Genomic DNA, 17,907 nt, shown 5'->3' on the forward strand with positions numbered 1-17,907 from the left:
ACAAGGCGAAAATAACTGATATTCGAAACTATAACATGAGAAAGACTGAAGAAGCCGTAAAAAATGAACGCAGCCTGAAATCAGTAAAAAAGAAACCTGGCTTGGGACAAACCATGATGTATACACTAAAAGATAATATCATCAGCAATCTCGAAGATATAGTAAAAGCAGCGGAAGAATTCTAAGCTGACCTGTATACAGTGCTCAGAGGAGTCACTATACCTCACTTAGAAACAGTAATGAACAGGATACAGAAACTCTCCTATAACTAGCGATGAGGTCAGAAGGGCCCTGCAAGAAATAAAACGATGAAGAGCGGGAGGAGAAGGTGGAATAACAGTCGATTTAATCAAAGATGGAGGAGACATAATGCTTGGAAAATTGGCGGCTCTTTATACGAAGTGTCTATCGACTGCAAGAGTCCCAGAAAACTGGAAGAATGCAGACATTATACTAATCCAAAAAAGGAGACGTTAAGGAATTGAAAAATTATAGAACCATTAGCTTGCTCCAAGTATTATGTAAAAGATTTACCAAAATAAACTCCAGTAGAATAAGGGCTGGCTTTGTCAACCAAGGGAACAGGCTGGCTTCAGGAAGAGATACCTTACAATGGATCACATCCATATCATCACTCAGGTTATCGCGAAATCCGAAGAGTACAATAAGCCTCTCTACGTGGCTTATATAGATTATGAAAAGGCATTTGATTCAGTAGAGATACCAGCAGTCATAGAGGCACTACGTAATCAAGGAGTACAGAACGCTCACTTAAAAAGCTTGGAAAATATTACTACATGCGTGTGGTATTTGTTTGTTTTAACAAGGCGCGCGGGCGCCATCACTCCAGAAAAGAGGAGGAAGAACGAACTGGGCTCGCGCTGTGAATCTAACCGGTCTTCGCTGCAACCGTTGTTGTACATATAATCTGTAAGTAGTTTCTTGTCCTACTGACTTTTCCTTGGCGTAAGAATATCTACAGAGGTTCTACAGCTACCTTAATTCTACATAAGAAAAGCAGGGAGGTACCTATAGAGAAAGGGGTCATACAGGGAGACAATTTCTCCAAAGCTGTTCACTGCGTGCTTAGAAGAATTCAAGCTATTAAACTGGAAAGGCTTAGGAGTAAAGATCGACGGCAAATATCTCAGCAACTTTCGGTTTGCCGATGACATTGTTCTATTCAACAACAGTGCAGACGAGTTACAACAAATGATTGGAGACCTCAACTGAGAGAGTGTCAGAGTGGGGTTGAATATTAATATGCAGAAGGTGAAGATAATGATAAATAGTCGGGCAAAGGAACAAGACATCAGGATCGCCAATCGGCCACTAGAGATTGTGAAGGAGTTCGTTTGCCTAGGTCAATTAACCACAGGGAACCCTGATCATGAGAAGGAAATTCACAGAAGAATAAAAATAGGTTGGATCGCATACGGCAGACATTGTTAGCTCCTGACTGGAAGCTTACCATTATTATTGAAAAGTAAGGTGTCCACTCAGTGCATCTTGCCAGTGCTGACATATGGGGCAGGGACTTGAGATCAAGTTAAGAACCGCGCAAAGAGCGATCGAACGAAGATTGCTAGGCATAACGTTAAGATAGAGAAAGAGAGCGGTTTGGATCAGAGAGCGAACGGGTATAGACAATATTCTAATTGACATCAAAAGGAAAAAATGTGGCTGGGCAGGTCATGTAATGCGCCGGCTAGATAACCATTGTACCATTAGGGTTACAGAATGGGTACCAAGAGAAGGGAAGCGCAGTAGAAGACGGCAGAAAACTATAGATGGTGCGATGAAATTAGGAAATTCGCGGGAGCTAGTTGGAATCGGTTGGCGGCAGGACAGGGGTAATTGGAGATCGCAGGGAGAGGCCTTCGTCCTGCAGTGGACATAAAACATTATTATTATTATTATTATTATTATTATTATTATTATTATTATTATTATTATTATTATTATTATTATTATGAAGGTGGTGCCCCCCCCCCGAAAAAAAATCCTGGGTACGTGCCTGCTTCAAGGTGTGAGCTGCGAGGAGCATGGACGTCGAATTATGACAGAAGTGATAAAGTTTTACGCCTTGACTAGGATGCATTTTCTTATAAAGTCAGTAAACAAAGAGCGCAGCGATAAAAGAAAAAAACTGCTGAAAATGAGGCGCTGTCGGTAGCCTCGCACAGGGCACTTCGCACAAGGAAAGGCATTAGTATATTGTTGCCATGGAACCTTGTGTAATAAAGACATTCCACACTGCAATTTTTCCCGCTTCATTTTCTCGTTTCAGTATCATGTACAAGCTGTGTTTTTACGCTTCTTTACGGCGCAGTAGGTCGGGCCCGACGTGACGCTTGCATTTGCTACTGCCGCGGCACGCTGTCGTGTTACAGCTAGTCCGGGTCGAATCTAAATGACCAGAGAACCTGTGCCAGAGTTTGCACTGTCTTTAGCACTTTAACGCCTTGTCAAGGCAGTGACAGCAGCACACACACGATCAACCGACTGAACCAGAAAGCACTACCCCCATAAGGGCTTCTTGCACCCGTCCGCGCGCCAGCGGGCGGTAGCGCCATCTGCCTTGCGCATAGCAAGTTATTTCAGCTGCGCCGGCTCGGTCGTGACACTAGGAAAACCTTCTAGCCTCTATACTTTGGCCATACTTGGCCCTTGCGCCAATAAACACCACACATTCAATTCAATATGACGTCGCCAGACGCCGCCGCCACCCCGCCCGCCTGTCGGCCAGCGAAACGCCACGAGGAAGACAGAAATTTGGCGCGCCCCCGACCACCGCCCGCTCTGCGACCAATGCGGAGAAGCCGGGCATGTGAACCGCCGATGCCATGCATACCGCGACTTGGGAGTGCGAGGGTTTGCCGTTAACGTGCCGCGTCCACAGCTTGGGGAGCGCCCTCGTGACGTCGCTAACGACCTCGCCGCCACTCAGTGGAGCTCTCGACGACCGCCCCGTTCGCCGTCACCAGGCCGCTACCTGTAGCCGCAACGACGACCATACACTGGCTCAGCCCGGGGCCGGTCTGCGAGCCCATATCCGGAAAACTAAAAGCAGCAACCCATGGAGGTGCGGTTGCTGTTCGTCGAACTGACGAAGATCCTGCGCCGCCGACGAAGTCGCCGAAGAGACCATCTCGACGATGTATCAACGAGACGCCGCCATGCTGGCCTACGTGACATTCGCATATAACTCGTCCCGACATGACACCGCAGGATACTCACCCTTTTATCTTTTGTATGATCGCGACCCTACATTGCCGTTTGACAACATCCTCCCTTCTGTGTGACGTGTTGCAACTGAGTACGCTCGTGCAGTGGTCGATCGCGCTCGCATAGCGCGTCAAGTCACGTCCGATCTCGTTTATTAGACTCGCAGCATATAAAAAAAGAGCGTTATGACCGGTGCCATCGCGATGTTCGCCCCAGCTGCTTGGGTGCTCCTCTGGTCACCATGTCGTCGGGTCGGCCTCTCCCAGAAGCTTCTCTCTCGCTACCCAGGGCCTTATGAAGTCCTACGTCAAGTTAATGTCAACTACGAGATTTCGCCGTTACAGTTTAACCCATCCTCAAGTGCAAAGCCTGTTGACATCGTGCACGTTTTGCGGCTGAAGCCATGTTTCGCTTGCAATTCTTCGCCTGCCATGCGCCGAGACGGCGCTTCAGCAGCAGGGGGTCCTGTTACGGAAGGATAAAAGAGGAAGGAAGAAGAAGATGGCGATACGCTCGCTGCTGCGTGTTGTTGCTGGTCAGCCATTTTTCGCTACACTGACTTTGCTTGTGTATATATTGTCACGTGGTAGTGACGGTGAAGAAAGAAGCAATAACACAGTAGCAATACTGTGAACGAGAAAACTAACTTTTATTGGGCGAACCTGTGCCCACAAAAACAGGCTACACTTATAGAACAACGATAGCGGCGAACACGGTCGGCGATCGTCGGAAAAAACTGATCAGCGGGTCAAGCGCGTCGGCTTTTATAGATCAGTCGTCGAATGTTCCAGATTACCTGATGGGACCCGCGTGTCTTCCACAAAGTTCTACACCATTCATGTCACGCGATGAAATCTGATAACACAAGGTTCGGCGACAACAGACACGCGGATAGAAGCATCGATAACTTTCCAGAAACTTCGGATACATGCAAGCGCGTCCCGCGATGCGCGATAAGATTTGTTAGGCGGTGAAACCTGGTCGCCCGATAAATATAAATACACGTGTCAATACCCCCCTCTTAAAAAGCATCGACCCGATGCTGCAAAGAAACGAAGGTAATAAACAAAAGCACTCGTAGCAAAGAAAAGAACAAAAATGGCGAAGTTTGTCAGCGTCCGTAAAAGGGTTTAAGGCGCACCACGTGGACCACTTCAGATCGTGCGCGGCGCCGCTGTGAATGCGAAATGCCGTCTGGCACGACCTCATAGTCCAGAGCGCCAATGCGTCGGATGACCTTGTAGGGTCCGAAATAGCGTCGGAGTAGTTTCTCACTGAGTCTTCGTCGGCGTATCGGGGTCCATACCCAAACACGGTCTCCGGGCTGGTACTCGACGAAGCGTCGTCGGAGGTTGTAGTATCGGCTGTCGGTCCTCTGTTGGTCCTTGATCCGCAGGCGGGCGAGCTGTCGGGCTTCTTCGGCGCGCTGGAGATAGCTAGCGACGTCAACATTCTCTTCGTCAATGACGTGGGGAAGCATGGCGTCGAGCGTCGTCGTCGGGTTCCTGCCGTAAACCAGCTTAAACGGCGTGATCTGTGTTGTTTCTTGCACCGCCGTGTTATAAGCGAATGTTACGTACGGCAGGACGGCATCCCAGGTCTTGTGTTCGACGTCGACATACATCGCTAGCATGTCGGCGAGGGTCTTATTCAGCCGCTCCGTAAGACCATTCGTCTGCGGGTGGTAAGCCGTTGTCCTCCTGTGCCTTGTCTGACTGTATTTCAGAATGGCTTGGGTGAGCTCCGCTGTAAAGGCCGTTCCTCGGTCGGTGATGAGGACTTCTGGGGCGCCATGTCGCAGCAGGATGTTTTCGATAAAGAATTTCGCCACTTCGGCTGCGCTACCTTTCGGCAGTGCTTTTGTTTCAGCGAAGCGGGTGAGGTAGTCCGTCGCCACGACGATCCACTTATTTCCGGTTATTGACGTCGGAAAGGGTCCCAGCAAGTCCATCCCGATCTGCTGGAATGGTCGGCAAGGAGGCTCGATTGGCTGTAGTAATCCGGCTGGCCTTGTCGGCGGTGTCTTGCGTCGCTGACAGTCTCGGCATGTTCTGACATAACGGGCGACGTCGGCGGTCAGGCGCGGCCAATAATACTTTTCTTGTATCCTTGATAGTGTCCGGGAAAATCCGAGGTGTCCAGCGGTCGGATCGTCATGTAGGGCATGCAATACTTCTGGACGAAGTCCTGACGGGACAACAAGAAGGTAATTGGCGCGGACTGGCGAGAAGTTCTTCTTCACGAGTAGACTGTCTTGAAGCGTGAAGGAAGATAATCCGCGCTTAAATGCCCTGGGGACAACGTCGGTGTGCCCTTCCAAATAATCGACGAGGCCTTTAAGTTCCGGGTCCGCTCGTTGTTGTTCTGCGAAGTCTTCCGCGCTTATTATTCCAAGGAAGGCGTCGTCATCCTCGTCATCTTGCGGCGGCGGGTCAATGGGGGCGCGGGATAGGCAATCGGCGTCTGAGTGTTTTCGTCCGGACTTGTATGTTACCGCAGCCCCAGAAAAAGGACGGAACCCTACGTTTCTGCGTCGATTATCGTCGACTGAACAAAATCACGAAGAAAGAAGCAATAACACAGTAGCAATACTGTGAACGAGAAAACTAACTTTTATTGGGCGAACCTGTGCCCACAAAAACAGGCTACACTTATAGAACAACGATAGCGGCGAACACGGTCGGCGATCGTCGGAAAAAACTGATCAGCGGGTCAAGCGCGTCGGCTTTTATAGATCAGTCGTCGAATGTTCCAGATTACCTGATGGGACCCGCGTGTCTTCCACAAAGTTCTACACCATTCATGTCACGCGATGAAATCTGATAACACAAGGTTCGGCGACAACAGACACGCGGATAGAAGCATCGATAACTTTCCAGAAACTTCGGATACATGCAAGCGCGTCCCGCGATGCGCGATAAGATTTGTTAGGCGGTGAAACCTGGTCGCCCGATAAATATAAATACACGTGTCAATATTGTAAATACAGTCTTTCTGTACCCCCAACATACCCGTAACAATATGACCTGCAAAAGGGACATACACCCGTCAGTTCTTTCAATAATAAAAAGACAAGTGCCATTTTTTCTTGTAAACAGAGTGCTAACCAGAACGGTATTTAGCAATTTTTTCTTGTGTGTGTAGGCGCTGCCGTGCGGCCATATGAGCACAGTTTGGCAACACAGCAGAGCCTCAAGAAAGAGAAGAAAAACAGAGAGAGAGAGGGCTCTTTATTAGAAAAACAGAATTTTGCCGGAAGAAAAACAGAAAACCGGTTGTCTCCATTCTGCGTCATACTTGCGGTCATCTGGAAGAACCTCTTCTCGCAGCAGAGATGAAATGCATGCAGGCCGAAATAGCATCTTTAAGAATTATTATGTTTGGTTGATGCGGGGACAAATATATGGCGGTAAAGGTAGCTGCAAGAAATTCTGCGAGAAAACAAGGTGTGTAATCAGGCAGACGGAGAGCAACATACCAGTTCAGTAGAAAAGGTGACACTCTTTCCTTCACTTTTTGTTTTTTGAGTTGCGTCCGTATAGAATTGAGTCACGAGGAAATCGAAGGAAGTGACCTGGAAAAACACGCGCAGACAAATATTCTGAGTGATTTGGAAAGATCATCGAAACTCAAGTCAACCTATGTCGCATTTGAACTTTGAGGACTTAAATAGCAGACGAGCTCCATTTTTTCCTTGACCTCTTTGCAGAGACAATGGGTAGCTTTCGGATCATTGCACGGTGAAGGCCAGGAGAAGTTGTTCCTCAATAACCTGGCGTACCGACAGAGATGCTGTTGTTGTTCCCCTCTTGTTCTCCATCGTTTTCCCTTCCCTTACACAGTGGCTGGAACGTTTCAGACTGGGTTTCTTGCGTGTCCTCGTCAGAAACTAAATTGTTCGTATACTGACCGCAGTGTTTTGGGCCTATAGCTAGAGCCTTCAGAAAGTCTGGTTATATATGGTGTCGTGTATAGGACTAAATTTAGGTTGAATTATGGGGTGTGTGGGAAAAACCACGATCTCATTATGCGGCACGCCGTAGTTGAGAACTCCCAGATTTGAATCCCCTGGAGTTCTGCAACGTGGTCCTAAATCTATATAAGTTTACTGAATGTTCTTGCGTGTTAGCGCGAGTATATATGACTATAGAGGAACACAAGGTTATTTCTTGCGTCACCTTATGTTCAGCGACACGTTCATGGCGCATCATTTGCACTGTTAGATATTAAATCTTCAAGAGAAACAGAAATCAAGCAGAAACCAAGCTACTGCCACGAAATTGTCCGGGTGACCAGGTTTTGTCATTAGGTCGATGTCGGTGCTTATTGAATATATTCCGTGTATGCCAAAATCATTTTTCACACAGTGCACCAGAACGAAAGCCTCACGGCTCTTACTGGACACTAACATTTATGGATTCGTTGAATTTATCTCATGGTCGGTCGTTTCAGTTATCTATACTCGTCAAATGATTTAAGAAGATCAGTTCAAATGTTAAAACCGTCGTGCTGCTGGCATTTCTACCTTATTCAACTTTCTTGTACGCAACGGAGTTCGAAAACTTCGAGAAATGAAACGCATCTTAGCGCCATTGTCCTTCTCTTTCTTTTCGTTTTTCACATTGCTTGGCGCCTAGATACGACGATGATGAAACGGCAATCTGCTCCGCGTTTGCTCTCAACTGCACTTTTCCCGGCTTCGTAACTGCAAAGTACAGCGTTACCAACGGGATGCATACTTTGGTTTCGCCCTCGGAAGTGCTCGTCAGGCAACAGCCTATAGATAAACTCGGTGCGCAGAATATGGCCATGTATGTTGTATCAAACCTCCGCGTCTACACCCCGTCTTTTTTTTTTTTGCTTTATCAACATATCAGACATCGATATCTACACCGCTGTGCCCTTCATGTTCAATGGCGCCGCTGACGACACCGCTTTACGTCCACGCTCGGTGCTCATGACGCAACAGCGCTCAGCAGCCGGCGCTCCAGGTCTCGGTACGGGGCGCAGTCGATCTGCTGCGTAGGCAGGCCTGCACCGTGCATCATCTTGCGCAGCCGGCGCAGTGCATCGAGCAACGCCAAAGCACGCTCGGCCTTGCGGCGGCGAGTGCGCTCCAGCCGACTGGCACTGAGCAACAGTCCGCGCCAGAGGTGCAGGAGCGCGTTGAGGAACGCAGCCGGCTCGAGGTGTGCCCGCAGCGCCACCAGGCAGGTGTCCAGGTGCGCCGCAAGCGCTATCAGCGCGCGCTCTTGCGCCTCGGGGGCAGCGCAGTTCACGGCGGCCGCGAGCAGTCGGTCAAGCTCTGGCTGGACACGCACCAACAGTGCATCGCCCAGCCGAAGCGCACACGTGGCCAGCGACTCGGCTGCACGCTGAACGGGCGTGCACACGTCGGCAAGCGCGTCGTCGCATTCGGGGCGCGTGTGAAAGCAGCGCAAAATGCTGCGCTGTGCCAGTGCTAGGCTCGCCACCAGTGCCTGCACGTTGCCTAGTGCAACGCACAAGCGCGTCGACACGCCACCAGTCGCGGTAGCGTAGAACCGTTGACGGCGTGCGCGGCGCTCGGTGCTCTGAGCGAAGAGGGTGGCGCATGCAGACACGAGCAGCGCGAAGCGACGTGCCACTTCGGGCTGCGGCCAGTCTAGGCTGGTCCAAAGGCACACAAGGCGCTGCTCGATGGCGTCGGCCACGCGCTTGGCCGAGGAACAGGCGCCCGGTACCAGGCTGTCCGCCTCCACGGCGGCCGGGATGGAAGCCAGCAGAGGCCTCTGCGCGCTCTCGAACCACTCCAGCACGAGCGGCGCGCCGAACCACTGCACGTACGCGTCTATGGCGAGCGGCGGCCGCTGTGCGGGAAGCTGAGCCGACACGGCGCCCACGAACGTGCGCAGCAGCCGGAACGCCTCGAGCGAGCGCTGCACGAGTCGCTCACGATCAGCACCCTTGGCGGACAGTGCGGGCGCGCACAGGGCCACCACGCGTGGTCGCACGTGCGCGTCGAGCAGCGAGTCCAGCTCGCGCGCAGTGATCTCGGTGTACGACTGCTTCCAGGCGCGGCTGAACACAGCGTCGGCGGCACCGTGGAACTGGCCGAGCAGCAGCAGCAGACGACCCAGCTCGGCCACGTCGCGTACTGCCAGCGCGGCAAGCTGCAGGTGCCAGCGCCGTGCGCTCTTGCGCACCTCCTCGCGTGCGGCCACGTTCACCGGCCGCTGGCTAAGCGCTTCGCACAGGCTGCAGCACGACAACACGCCGAGCAAGTCGTGCGCCTGGCGGCCGTCGCGCAAGCAGAAGTCGTCGTGCAGCCGGCCCAGAAGTGCGCGCACCTGCGTCTCGACCGCGCTCACCGCGGCGTCCGGTGCCGGCGCACCTTGAAGCAGCGCCTGCAGCACGCGGTAGCTCAGCCGGCCGTGAGAGTCGCGCACAGCCGCGGCCGCCAGGAGTCGGCAGCCAGCCTCGTCGACGGCCGCCACACCCCACCGCAGGGCGTGCTGGCGTAGTAGGGTGAGGGGTTCGCTGCCCAGGCAGTCCTCCCAGCAAAGCCACTGCAGCGGATCGTCCGCGTGAGACACGGCGTCAGCCAGGAAGAGCCGCGTGAGCATCAGGTGGTCTTGCCGAGCCTCTTCCTCGGATTCCGGCGCGCCGCGCAACTCGAGCCGCAGCTGCAGCCGCCCGGCAACTCCCAGTGGTTCCCAGCGCTCGACTGCCGTACAGGGAAGCTCGGCCAGCGGTTGCGTCGTCGCGCCCAACAGCCGGGGCCGCCAGCAACCGCGTCGGCGCCACAGCTCGACACTCAGCCTCGCTTGTCGCCATTCGCGCTGCGTGTCCAGAACGAGCTCCTCGTCCCAGCGCGGCGCAGCCGTGTTGCAACGCACCGTCGACCGGACAGTGGCCCCGGCCGGTAGCAGTCGGGCGCTCACGTACGTGTCGCACGGCTCGCGCAGCCCGTCGGCCTGAACCACCTGGACGGCCAGTTGCAGCGGCGGTGGGGCGAGCGCTTCTACCCGCTGGCGGACGATCGCCTCTCCGCCGTACGCTTCGAACACGTCTGCGAATAAGCGACGCATGTAGTCGCGCAGCTGCTCGGGACTCGCATGGTGCGGACGCGTCAGCTTGCCCACGGGATCGTCGCTGAGCGCAACGCAGAGGGCGCACAGGCGTAGCCGCAGCTCCCTGCTCCGGCTCAGGTCGTCCTCCATTAGAGGCCAGGCTGCACCGCATTTCTCGATGCTCGCGAAAGAAGGGATGTTGATTACTTCGGACATGGCACATACCCACGAGGGGCACAAAACGACGAACGAAATGATGCCGATGAGCTTTAGACTACAACACATACCCACAAGCGGGGGACGTGGCGGGGGGATGGCGATACATTTTTTAGGACATACCCGATCGGCTACAGAATCGGTCGGCGGAAGCAACCGACGCAGAAAGAGCACGCTTTCTGAGAAAAATAATGAGGTACAACAAGAGCGCGGTTCAATAGAGCACCTACTGAAAAAAGCTGAGTGGCGTGCTAAAGATGTGCGCAATCATCATCTGCCCAAATGAACTGAAGAAGCACGCGGGGCTGCGTTCCTGGTTCCTTTGTTCCTTCTGGCCTCGACAGAGCGACCGTTTCGTTGACCTGCAGTGGTGTTTTGGCTGAGCATCAGGTGGTTTCAGGTGTCTCAATAACCTTATTTTAGTTTCTGGTTGATTGGCATTCCTTGCGTCAGCCGTCTTGAGCTGATGTCCACCAGTTCTCCTGGCCAGGCGCGATCCGCCTGGTCAGCATCCCTGCAACCTAATGAATTGCCCATAGATTTATTTTTTCGCAGTGGCGTCAGCACCATTCCTAGTGGCACTTGCGCCTACCAATGGAGGGTCCATCAGGATCACGAATCCACAGGCTGTCCAGAAGGCACTTAAGGCCACGTCCAACCACTTCCAGACCATCACTGATGTGCGAGCGTTCGGACGGGGATGTATAGTGTGTCGTTCACCAGACCAGACCTGTGTTGAAGACCTCTTGAAATGCACTTCATTCGCTTCCACCCCGGTGAGTGCTTTCATTCCGCCGCACCTTGCGTGCACCAAGGGTCTTGTACGGGGCGTAGACTCCCGATTAAGTCCTACTGAAACCCTGGACAAGCTTTCCGCAGCAGGCGTCATTGCTATCTACCGTTGCAATCGACTGGCAAACAACGAGAGGGTTCCGACAGAATCTGTAATTGCAACGTTTGTGGGCACGACAGGTGCATCTGAAATAAAGGTGTGGTCTCTTGTGTTCCGTGTAGAGCCTCTTGGGTCACGTCCAATTCAGTGTCATAATTGTTGGAGATTCGGGCACAGCGCAGGAGGATGCAAGTCTAGCTTGCGTTGGCACACCTGTGGGGATGGTCATTCTCCAAGTGAATGCTCTACTCAATCTCAAAAGTGCTGCCTCTGTGGGGGAGAACACTCAGCAGACAATTCGAACTGCTCAGCTCGCGCTCAAGAAATAAAAAATTCTTGAAATAATTGATCGCCGTCGCTGCTCCCGAAGAGATGCAATTTCAGTTATCAAAGACAAGGCCTTCGGATACTCTGGTGTTACAGCGCGCAACACTCCAAGCATGGATCTTAATCTCTCAGAAGCAATTGACTCTGCTGTGGAAAAAGCAATGGCTAAAGCTATGGATAAATTGATATCCAGTCTCTCTGATTGCTTAGCGCAAATCATTTCAAGTCAAATGGTGCAAATAATCAGACCACTAAGACACCAATGCAGTCCCCAGTATCTAACGCCACACCTCGAATGCCTAGCAACGAGGTAGAGACGCCTTCCACTGTTGCGGAACATTCCACACACACTACTTCGTTAGTACAACCACGCGAGGATGATCCTTCTTATTCAGACACTGTAGATATGGAACTTGACACTCGAGCTCCCAAACGTATGGGGTCCTCGATCTCAAAAACTATGAAACCAAAATAAAAAAACAGTCAACCATCTCCTGTGCTTACAGAAAGTATTCTAAAGGTGGCAGTTGCCGCTACTGTGCGTTCAACACCATTGGACAGTTGAAAGTGCTGCAGTGGAACTGTCGTTCTATATTTTCAGCTTTAACAGATTTATCTTGCCTACCTATTCAATTCAATCCAGATATCTTACTTCAAGAAACTTGGCTTCCACCAGAGAAAAACTTTCATTTAAAAGGTTTTCGGTCTTTCCGATTAGATCGAGACTCTCGAGGTGGAGGATTAATAATACTTGTTTCCAGTAAAATTTGTCGCAAGGCAAAAATTTCTTTTCAAATCATGGACTGCGACTGCGAAATTTTGGCCATAGATTTATGTCTCCCATGATACCATCGATTTTCAATTATAAATGCTTATTTCCCCACCGGTGTGCAAAGTACACGTCAACTTGATAGGGCTGGGGCTGCCTTTAGAAAAATATTATTTGTAAGGGATTTTAATTCGCATCACGTGTCGTTTAGGCTAAAAACAGAATTGTGTGGTAAGCGACTTTGGGAGTGGGCCATTGATAGTCACCTTTCATGTGAGAACAGAGGACAAGTAACGTTTGCTAGAGGACCCTTTCGTTCAGTGTTGGATTTAACATTTTGTAGCGCTGGCATCAAAGTTTTGTCGTGGGTAGCGGTTGACTCAGCAACCAACAGTGATCATCTTCGTGTGTCATTTGAAATGAATTGTCCAAAAACATCTTTAGAATACCAGGCATGCACATTTGTGGATCATACGAAATTTAAGACTTTCTTGCGTTCTGCCGTTTCGAAACTTGCCAATGCCAATGATAAGGAAATCGCTTCAACCATTTGCTCAGTTCTAGAGGATTCCCGGAAGCAAAGTGAATTTGTCATCCCTTCGGCTAAAGGCACCGCTTGTCGTTGGTGAAATAATGAGTGTACGCGGGACTATAGAAAAAGAAGGGCCGCTTGGAAAATGCTTCTGTATAATCAGTGCCCGGCAAATTGGAAAAATTATCAGTTTTACGCTGGTGTATTTAGGCGTACTGTTAATCGAGACAAAGAGGAATACAATATTAGACATTAGGATTATCTAATTCAAAAAATAAGCGTGCTTTTTTGCATTCCTTCGTGCTAGGAAGGTGCTACCAAAACCCTTGAGATTAGACTCAATTGTTTTGACCCCTCAGGAACTGAGCGCCTCCCTAGAAGAAATTGCCTAAGGCTTAGAAAATCGATTTACGGCCAGGCTTCCGGCTATTCATTCTACATTAGATCCTTGGGATGGCTTTACTCCAATTTCCTTAGCTGAACTAAATGAGATTGCACTATGTTTACCGAATTCAGCCCCTGGCCCTGATGGTGTCACAAATGCAATGTTAAAAATATTGTTACAGGAATCGCCTAACATTCTTTTAGACCTGGTGAATTATTCAATTAAATATGCTTGGATTCCGTTGCACTGGAAGCTCGCCAAAGTAATATTGATGCTTAAGAAACAAGAAGGAAGGTATGTATTGGAGAACATTAGGCCCATTGCGCTTACATCAAACGTAGTAAAATTAATTGAGGCTTCTTCACCGTCGTATCATGAAATTTAATAATGATGATTACATTCTTAGTCCCTGTCAGATTGGTTTCAGGGCCGGCTGCTCCATCTGGCATGCCCACGTCGACTTAGAAAGCCGAATACAACTCGCTCGACGTCATAAGCAATACGCTGCCTTAGTGACGCTCGATATCGCTAAAGCATACGACACTCTGGAGCACACTGTATTGATCAATCGGTTAACTTCCTGTGGTCTTCCTGGGTATATAGTAGCGTGGATTCAGTAATTCTTAGGTGAAAGATAATTCTATTACTACCAAAGCGGTGTTTCTTTCGGTGTATAAACAAACGAGAGGCGTACCGCAAGGCTGAGTCCGTTCCCCGGTGCTTTTTAATATTCTGATGAGCACACTACCTTGTCATCAGGAAATAACTACTTATGTTTATGGAGACGATATTGCGTTTTTTGCATCTGCAAACGACATCCACACGCTATACCGACGACTGCAAACTTACCTTTATGTTCTGGAGAGGTGGTTAGATACTAGTCACTTCACACTCAATGCCAGCAAATGTGCTGTTCTCGTTTTTCCGATACGTGACATAGTGCACATTTCTTTGTCTTACCACCTGTAAGACATGCCACAGGTGGAATCTGTTAAATACCTCGGAATTATTTATAACACCTCTCTCAACTGGCGCTCACATATAGATCATGTGACTGGAAAAGGTACCCGCGCAATTGGCAAATTGTGTAGGCTGAGCAGTCGTCGAATAGGATTGAGAAGAGATACACTCCTAATGATATATCGTGTGTAAGTTCGCCCTGTATTAGAATTCGGTTGTGCGCTCTTCTCTGGAGCTCCAGCCTACATGTCCCGTCCTCTAACCCTCTTAGAAAGAGAAGCATTACATTTGTGTTTAGGTCTTCCTAAATTTGTTGCAAATTCTATTCTTTACCTAGAGTCCCGTGTTCCTCCATTTTCGTGCAGGTTCCGGCTTTTGACGGTGCAGACGTTCTTAAGGATTTATGAATCACTGCTGCGTCACCCCAAGCAATATTTATTTCACAACCAGCATTGTTTTTCGGTGTCATCTGGCCGCAACTACATACTCCGCAAATCATATTCGTGCAAAAATTACTTGACTCTTTGGGCGTGCGCATATGCGATGTACATCCTATTCCCGACAGAGCTGTTGCAACGGATATTCAATTCGATGACATTTTTCCTAATAATGCAAAATTACTTCCACACCGTATTCTAGACGGTATATTACAATATTATCTGAAAAAAAAAACATTCAAACAAACGTTGTAATTGCTAATGATGCTTCACAATGCGAAGAAAAGTCAGGTGTAGGAATATTTTCCCCGATTCTCGATTTGACATTTTCTCTTCGGCTGCCAGATTTCATACCAATTTTTTTACCCGAATTCATGGCCGTGGTGCTGGCATTACGCAAATTAGGACCATCAATTACGTCAGCCGTGATAGTCACTGATTCGTTATCATTGTGCTCATCCCTTACTGCTTCTAGGGATTCTCGCGTGATGAGGACATTTCATTCATTGGTACCTGGGTACTTGAGAAGCGTGCGTTTGATTTGGGTGCCTGGCCATAAAGGACTAATCATAAGTTAAATTGCAAACTCTCTAGCCAAGGCATCGATAAGTGGCCCGATTCTCCCTTGCTGCCCTTTGACTGCTTATGTTACTGCTGCTAGATTTCGCAGGAGTGTCGTTATTCAGACAGTATCAGGCTCCGCAATTAATAACTCTGTGGATTATGGACATCCCTTGAAACAGAGATTTTTGCCGAACACCGAAAATTGAAGTGTCCATCACAAGGCTGCGCTGTCGTATACCTGCACTGAACTTCTATCTCCACAGGTCTGGTCTGGTCCCCTCACCATTATGCTCACTCTGTGGCGAAGCGGAGACAATACACCATTTCTTGTTGTCTTGCAGACGTTGTTCTATTATAAGAAAACGACTACTCGAAATCCCGCTTCGCTCTATTGGTAAAACTTTATCAGTGCCTGTGGTCTTATCTTTTGGAGCCTCCATTATTGGGTTCAGCCACAGAAATGTTCGCTTGGCGATCCAAAATTACCTCATTGAAACCAATCGATTTCCATGTTAGAGTGATCGTTCTCCCTCCCAACCATAGCTTTCTTTTATTTCTTCTCTATTATTAATTATTATTATTTTTATTATTATTATCATTTTATACCCAGTTTTCACCTGATTATTTCCTTTTTTCTCTAAACACAAAACGTTTACTTTTAAACTCCAACGCTCAAATTGTTAACTCCCTTGTTATCATTATTGTTTTTATGCACCTAATTGAACCACCGGATTCTTGGCCAATCCCCCACTGTGGGTATGTGCCACGGCCGCTTAGGACAACAACAACAACAACAAAGATTCGCAGAATCCTCACACTTCTAGAGACCAATTTAGCCGATTCTGTGCCCCACTCAGGTGGTTTTCCTAGGCCCTTTGTACATACACAGCGGTAAAGAGAGAATGAGAGAGAATAAAGTCTTACTTTGAGCAAGTGCGTTCTGCTTCCTAGGTGGACGGTCTCCTTAATCCAGGTAGCCACGTGCCATGGCCATCTCTTCTGCCCGTTCGATCAGTCTGCGCTGTCTCTTCGGGTCCGGGTGTGGTAGCTTGGCCTTACACTTCTATCCGGTTAGCGTTTGGGTGTCTGCAGTGCAATGTTGTGTCATCACAGTGCATGCAGAAGTATGAATGCTGAGGATACCCTGGACGTCGCTGTTGGTTTGCAATTTCCTGGAGGTTATCGTCTCTTCCCTAGCTAGACTGGGGTGAAATGGCGGGTAAGTTCTTCTGTATAGTCTACAGTGTTGCAGAATGCCGGTTTATTTTTAGAGCGCAGTTCTTAGGCGCCTCTTCCTGCGTTGAGCGTCGGCGTCCTCGGCGTAACCGAGTGAACGAGCACAGCGAAGGATGAAAGAGCGAATGCGGACTGTAGCGGGGAATTAAATTTAGGCGGTGATAGCAAAGAGAGCGTGAGGACGAGCGAAGGAAGAGCGTCGGCGAAAGCGTGAGAAGAAAATTGGCAGTGGGTAAGCTCGGCTATGCCAGGATATACGTAGCGAAAGCTAAGGCATAGCATGGTTAGCCTTGGTTAATCTTGATTGCAAGTCCAGGTTAGTTTGGTCATCTAGCTATGTTTCGGCGTTTAGCCAGTTATTCGGAGCGCTGTTCGTCTGTTTCCTGGGCGATTCGTTTCCTCTTCATCTCGTTCCGATGTCGATTCCAGGCCTACTCCTACTTATCAGAATTGTCGCCGTCCGTACTGCCGCCTCAACTGTGGTTGCGGCGCAGGCGAGCTCTCCTTTTCAATCCTCCGACGTGTGGTCAGGTATGCGACGCAGCTGCAGAAGCGAGCGGAGGCGAACGCAACGACGAGGAACGCGGTGTGACGTCATGTGCCTCCACGGAGCACGGCTACGGCGAAATCGCAAGTTCGCGGCCAGTAAAGCTTTCGCTTTAAAAGCGTAATGCCGCGCAAGACGTGTTCTGTGGTGACGGTCGGTACGAGGTGGCGCCAGAGCAGCGCGCCGTCGTCTATTCACCGATGACGCCATCGATAAAGCATGCAGCGAGCGCGTCTGCCGATACCATGTAAGGAAGCAAAGCGCTGCATGAGCGGAGGTCGTTCAGAGGCCAGTGCTGTGAATCGCGCCCAGCGTTACCCACGTGCTGCCTCTCACTAGCGGGACAGTCGTGCCACACTTCGCTCCCTTTGCCACGTTACCCGCGAGACAGGTTGTCCGGGCCAGTCAACATATCGCGAAATGAAAACAAGTGTAGAGTTGCACTCAAATTTCGCGTTAGGAAGTATCATAATCGTCGGTGAATTTCTGCGGTTCTTCACCCATCCTTCTTGGCGTGTCCTGTTAGAAAGCCCGGTGAACGTGAGCTCAGGTGGAGGCATCGGCTGCCTCATTCCACCGGAAGGACTCATGCCCCGGAGTCCGAACGATATGTATATCTGGCAGGTGCTTCTTTCATGTTTCTGTAATGACTCGTACGGCTTGCCTGGCGAATCTTGCTTTCCGTAAATTCCGGCAACCTCCTTGTGAATGAGTATTATTGCTCCCTCTACCCAGGCTGAGATGGCCAGGCCTACTACTCTT

General features: G+C 49.9%; 1 protein-coding gene across 1 annotated transcript; it reads right to left on the minus strand.

Annotated features, from left to right (window-relative positions):
• Positions 1 to 8,183: 8,183 nt before the first annotated feature.
• Positions 8,184 to 10,496, minus strand: LOC139059498 (uncharacterized). Its single transcript, XM_070537922.1, has one exon. The coding sequence runs from the start codon at positions 10,494 to 10,496 to the stop codon at positions 8,184 to 8,186; it is 2,313 nt and encodes a 770-aa protein (XP_070394023.1).
• Between the last annotated feature and the right edge of the window lie 7,411 nt (positions 10,497 to 17,907).

This window comes from Dermacentor albipictus, chromosome 4, assembly GCF_038994185.2.
Source record: "Dermacentor albipictus isolate Rhodes 1998 colony chromosome 4, USDA_Dalb.pri_finalv2, whole genome shotgun sequence".
In the NCBI taxonomy this organism is placed as follows: domain Eukaryota; kingdom Metazoa; phylum Arthropoda; class Arachnida; order Ixodida; family Ixodidae; genus Dermacentor; species Dermacentor albipictus.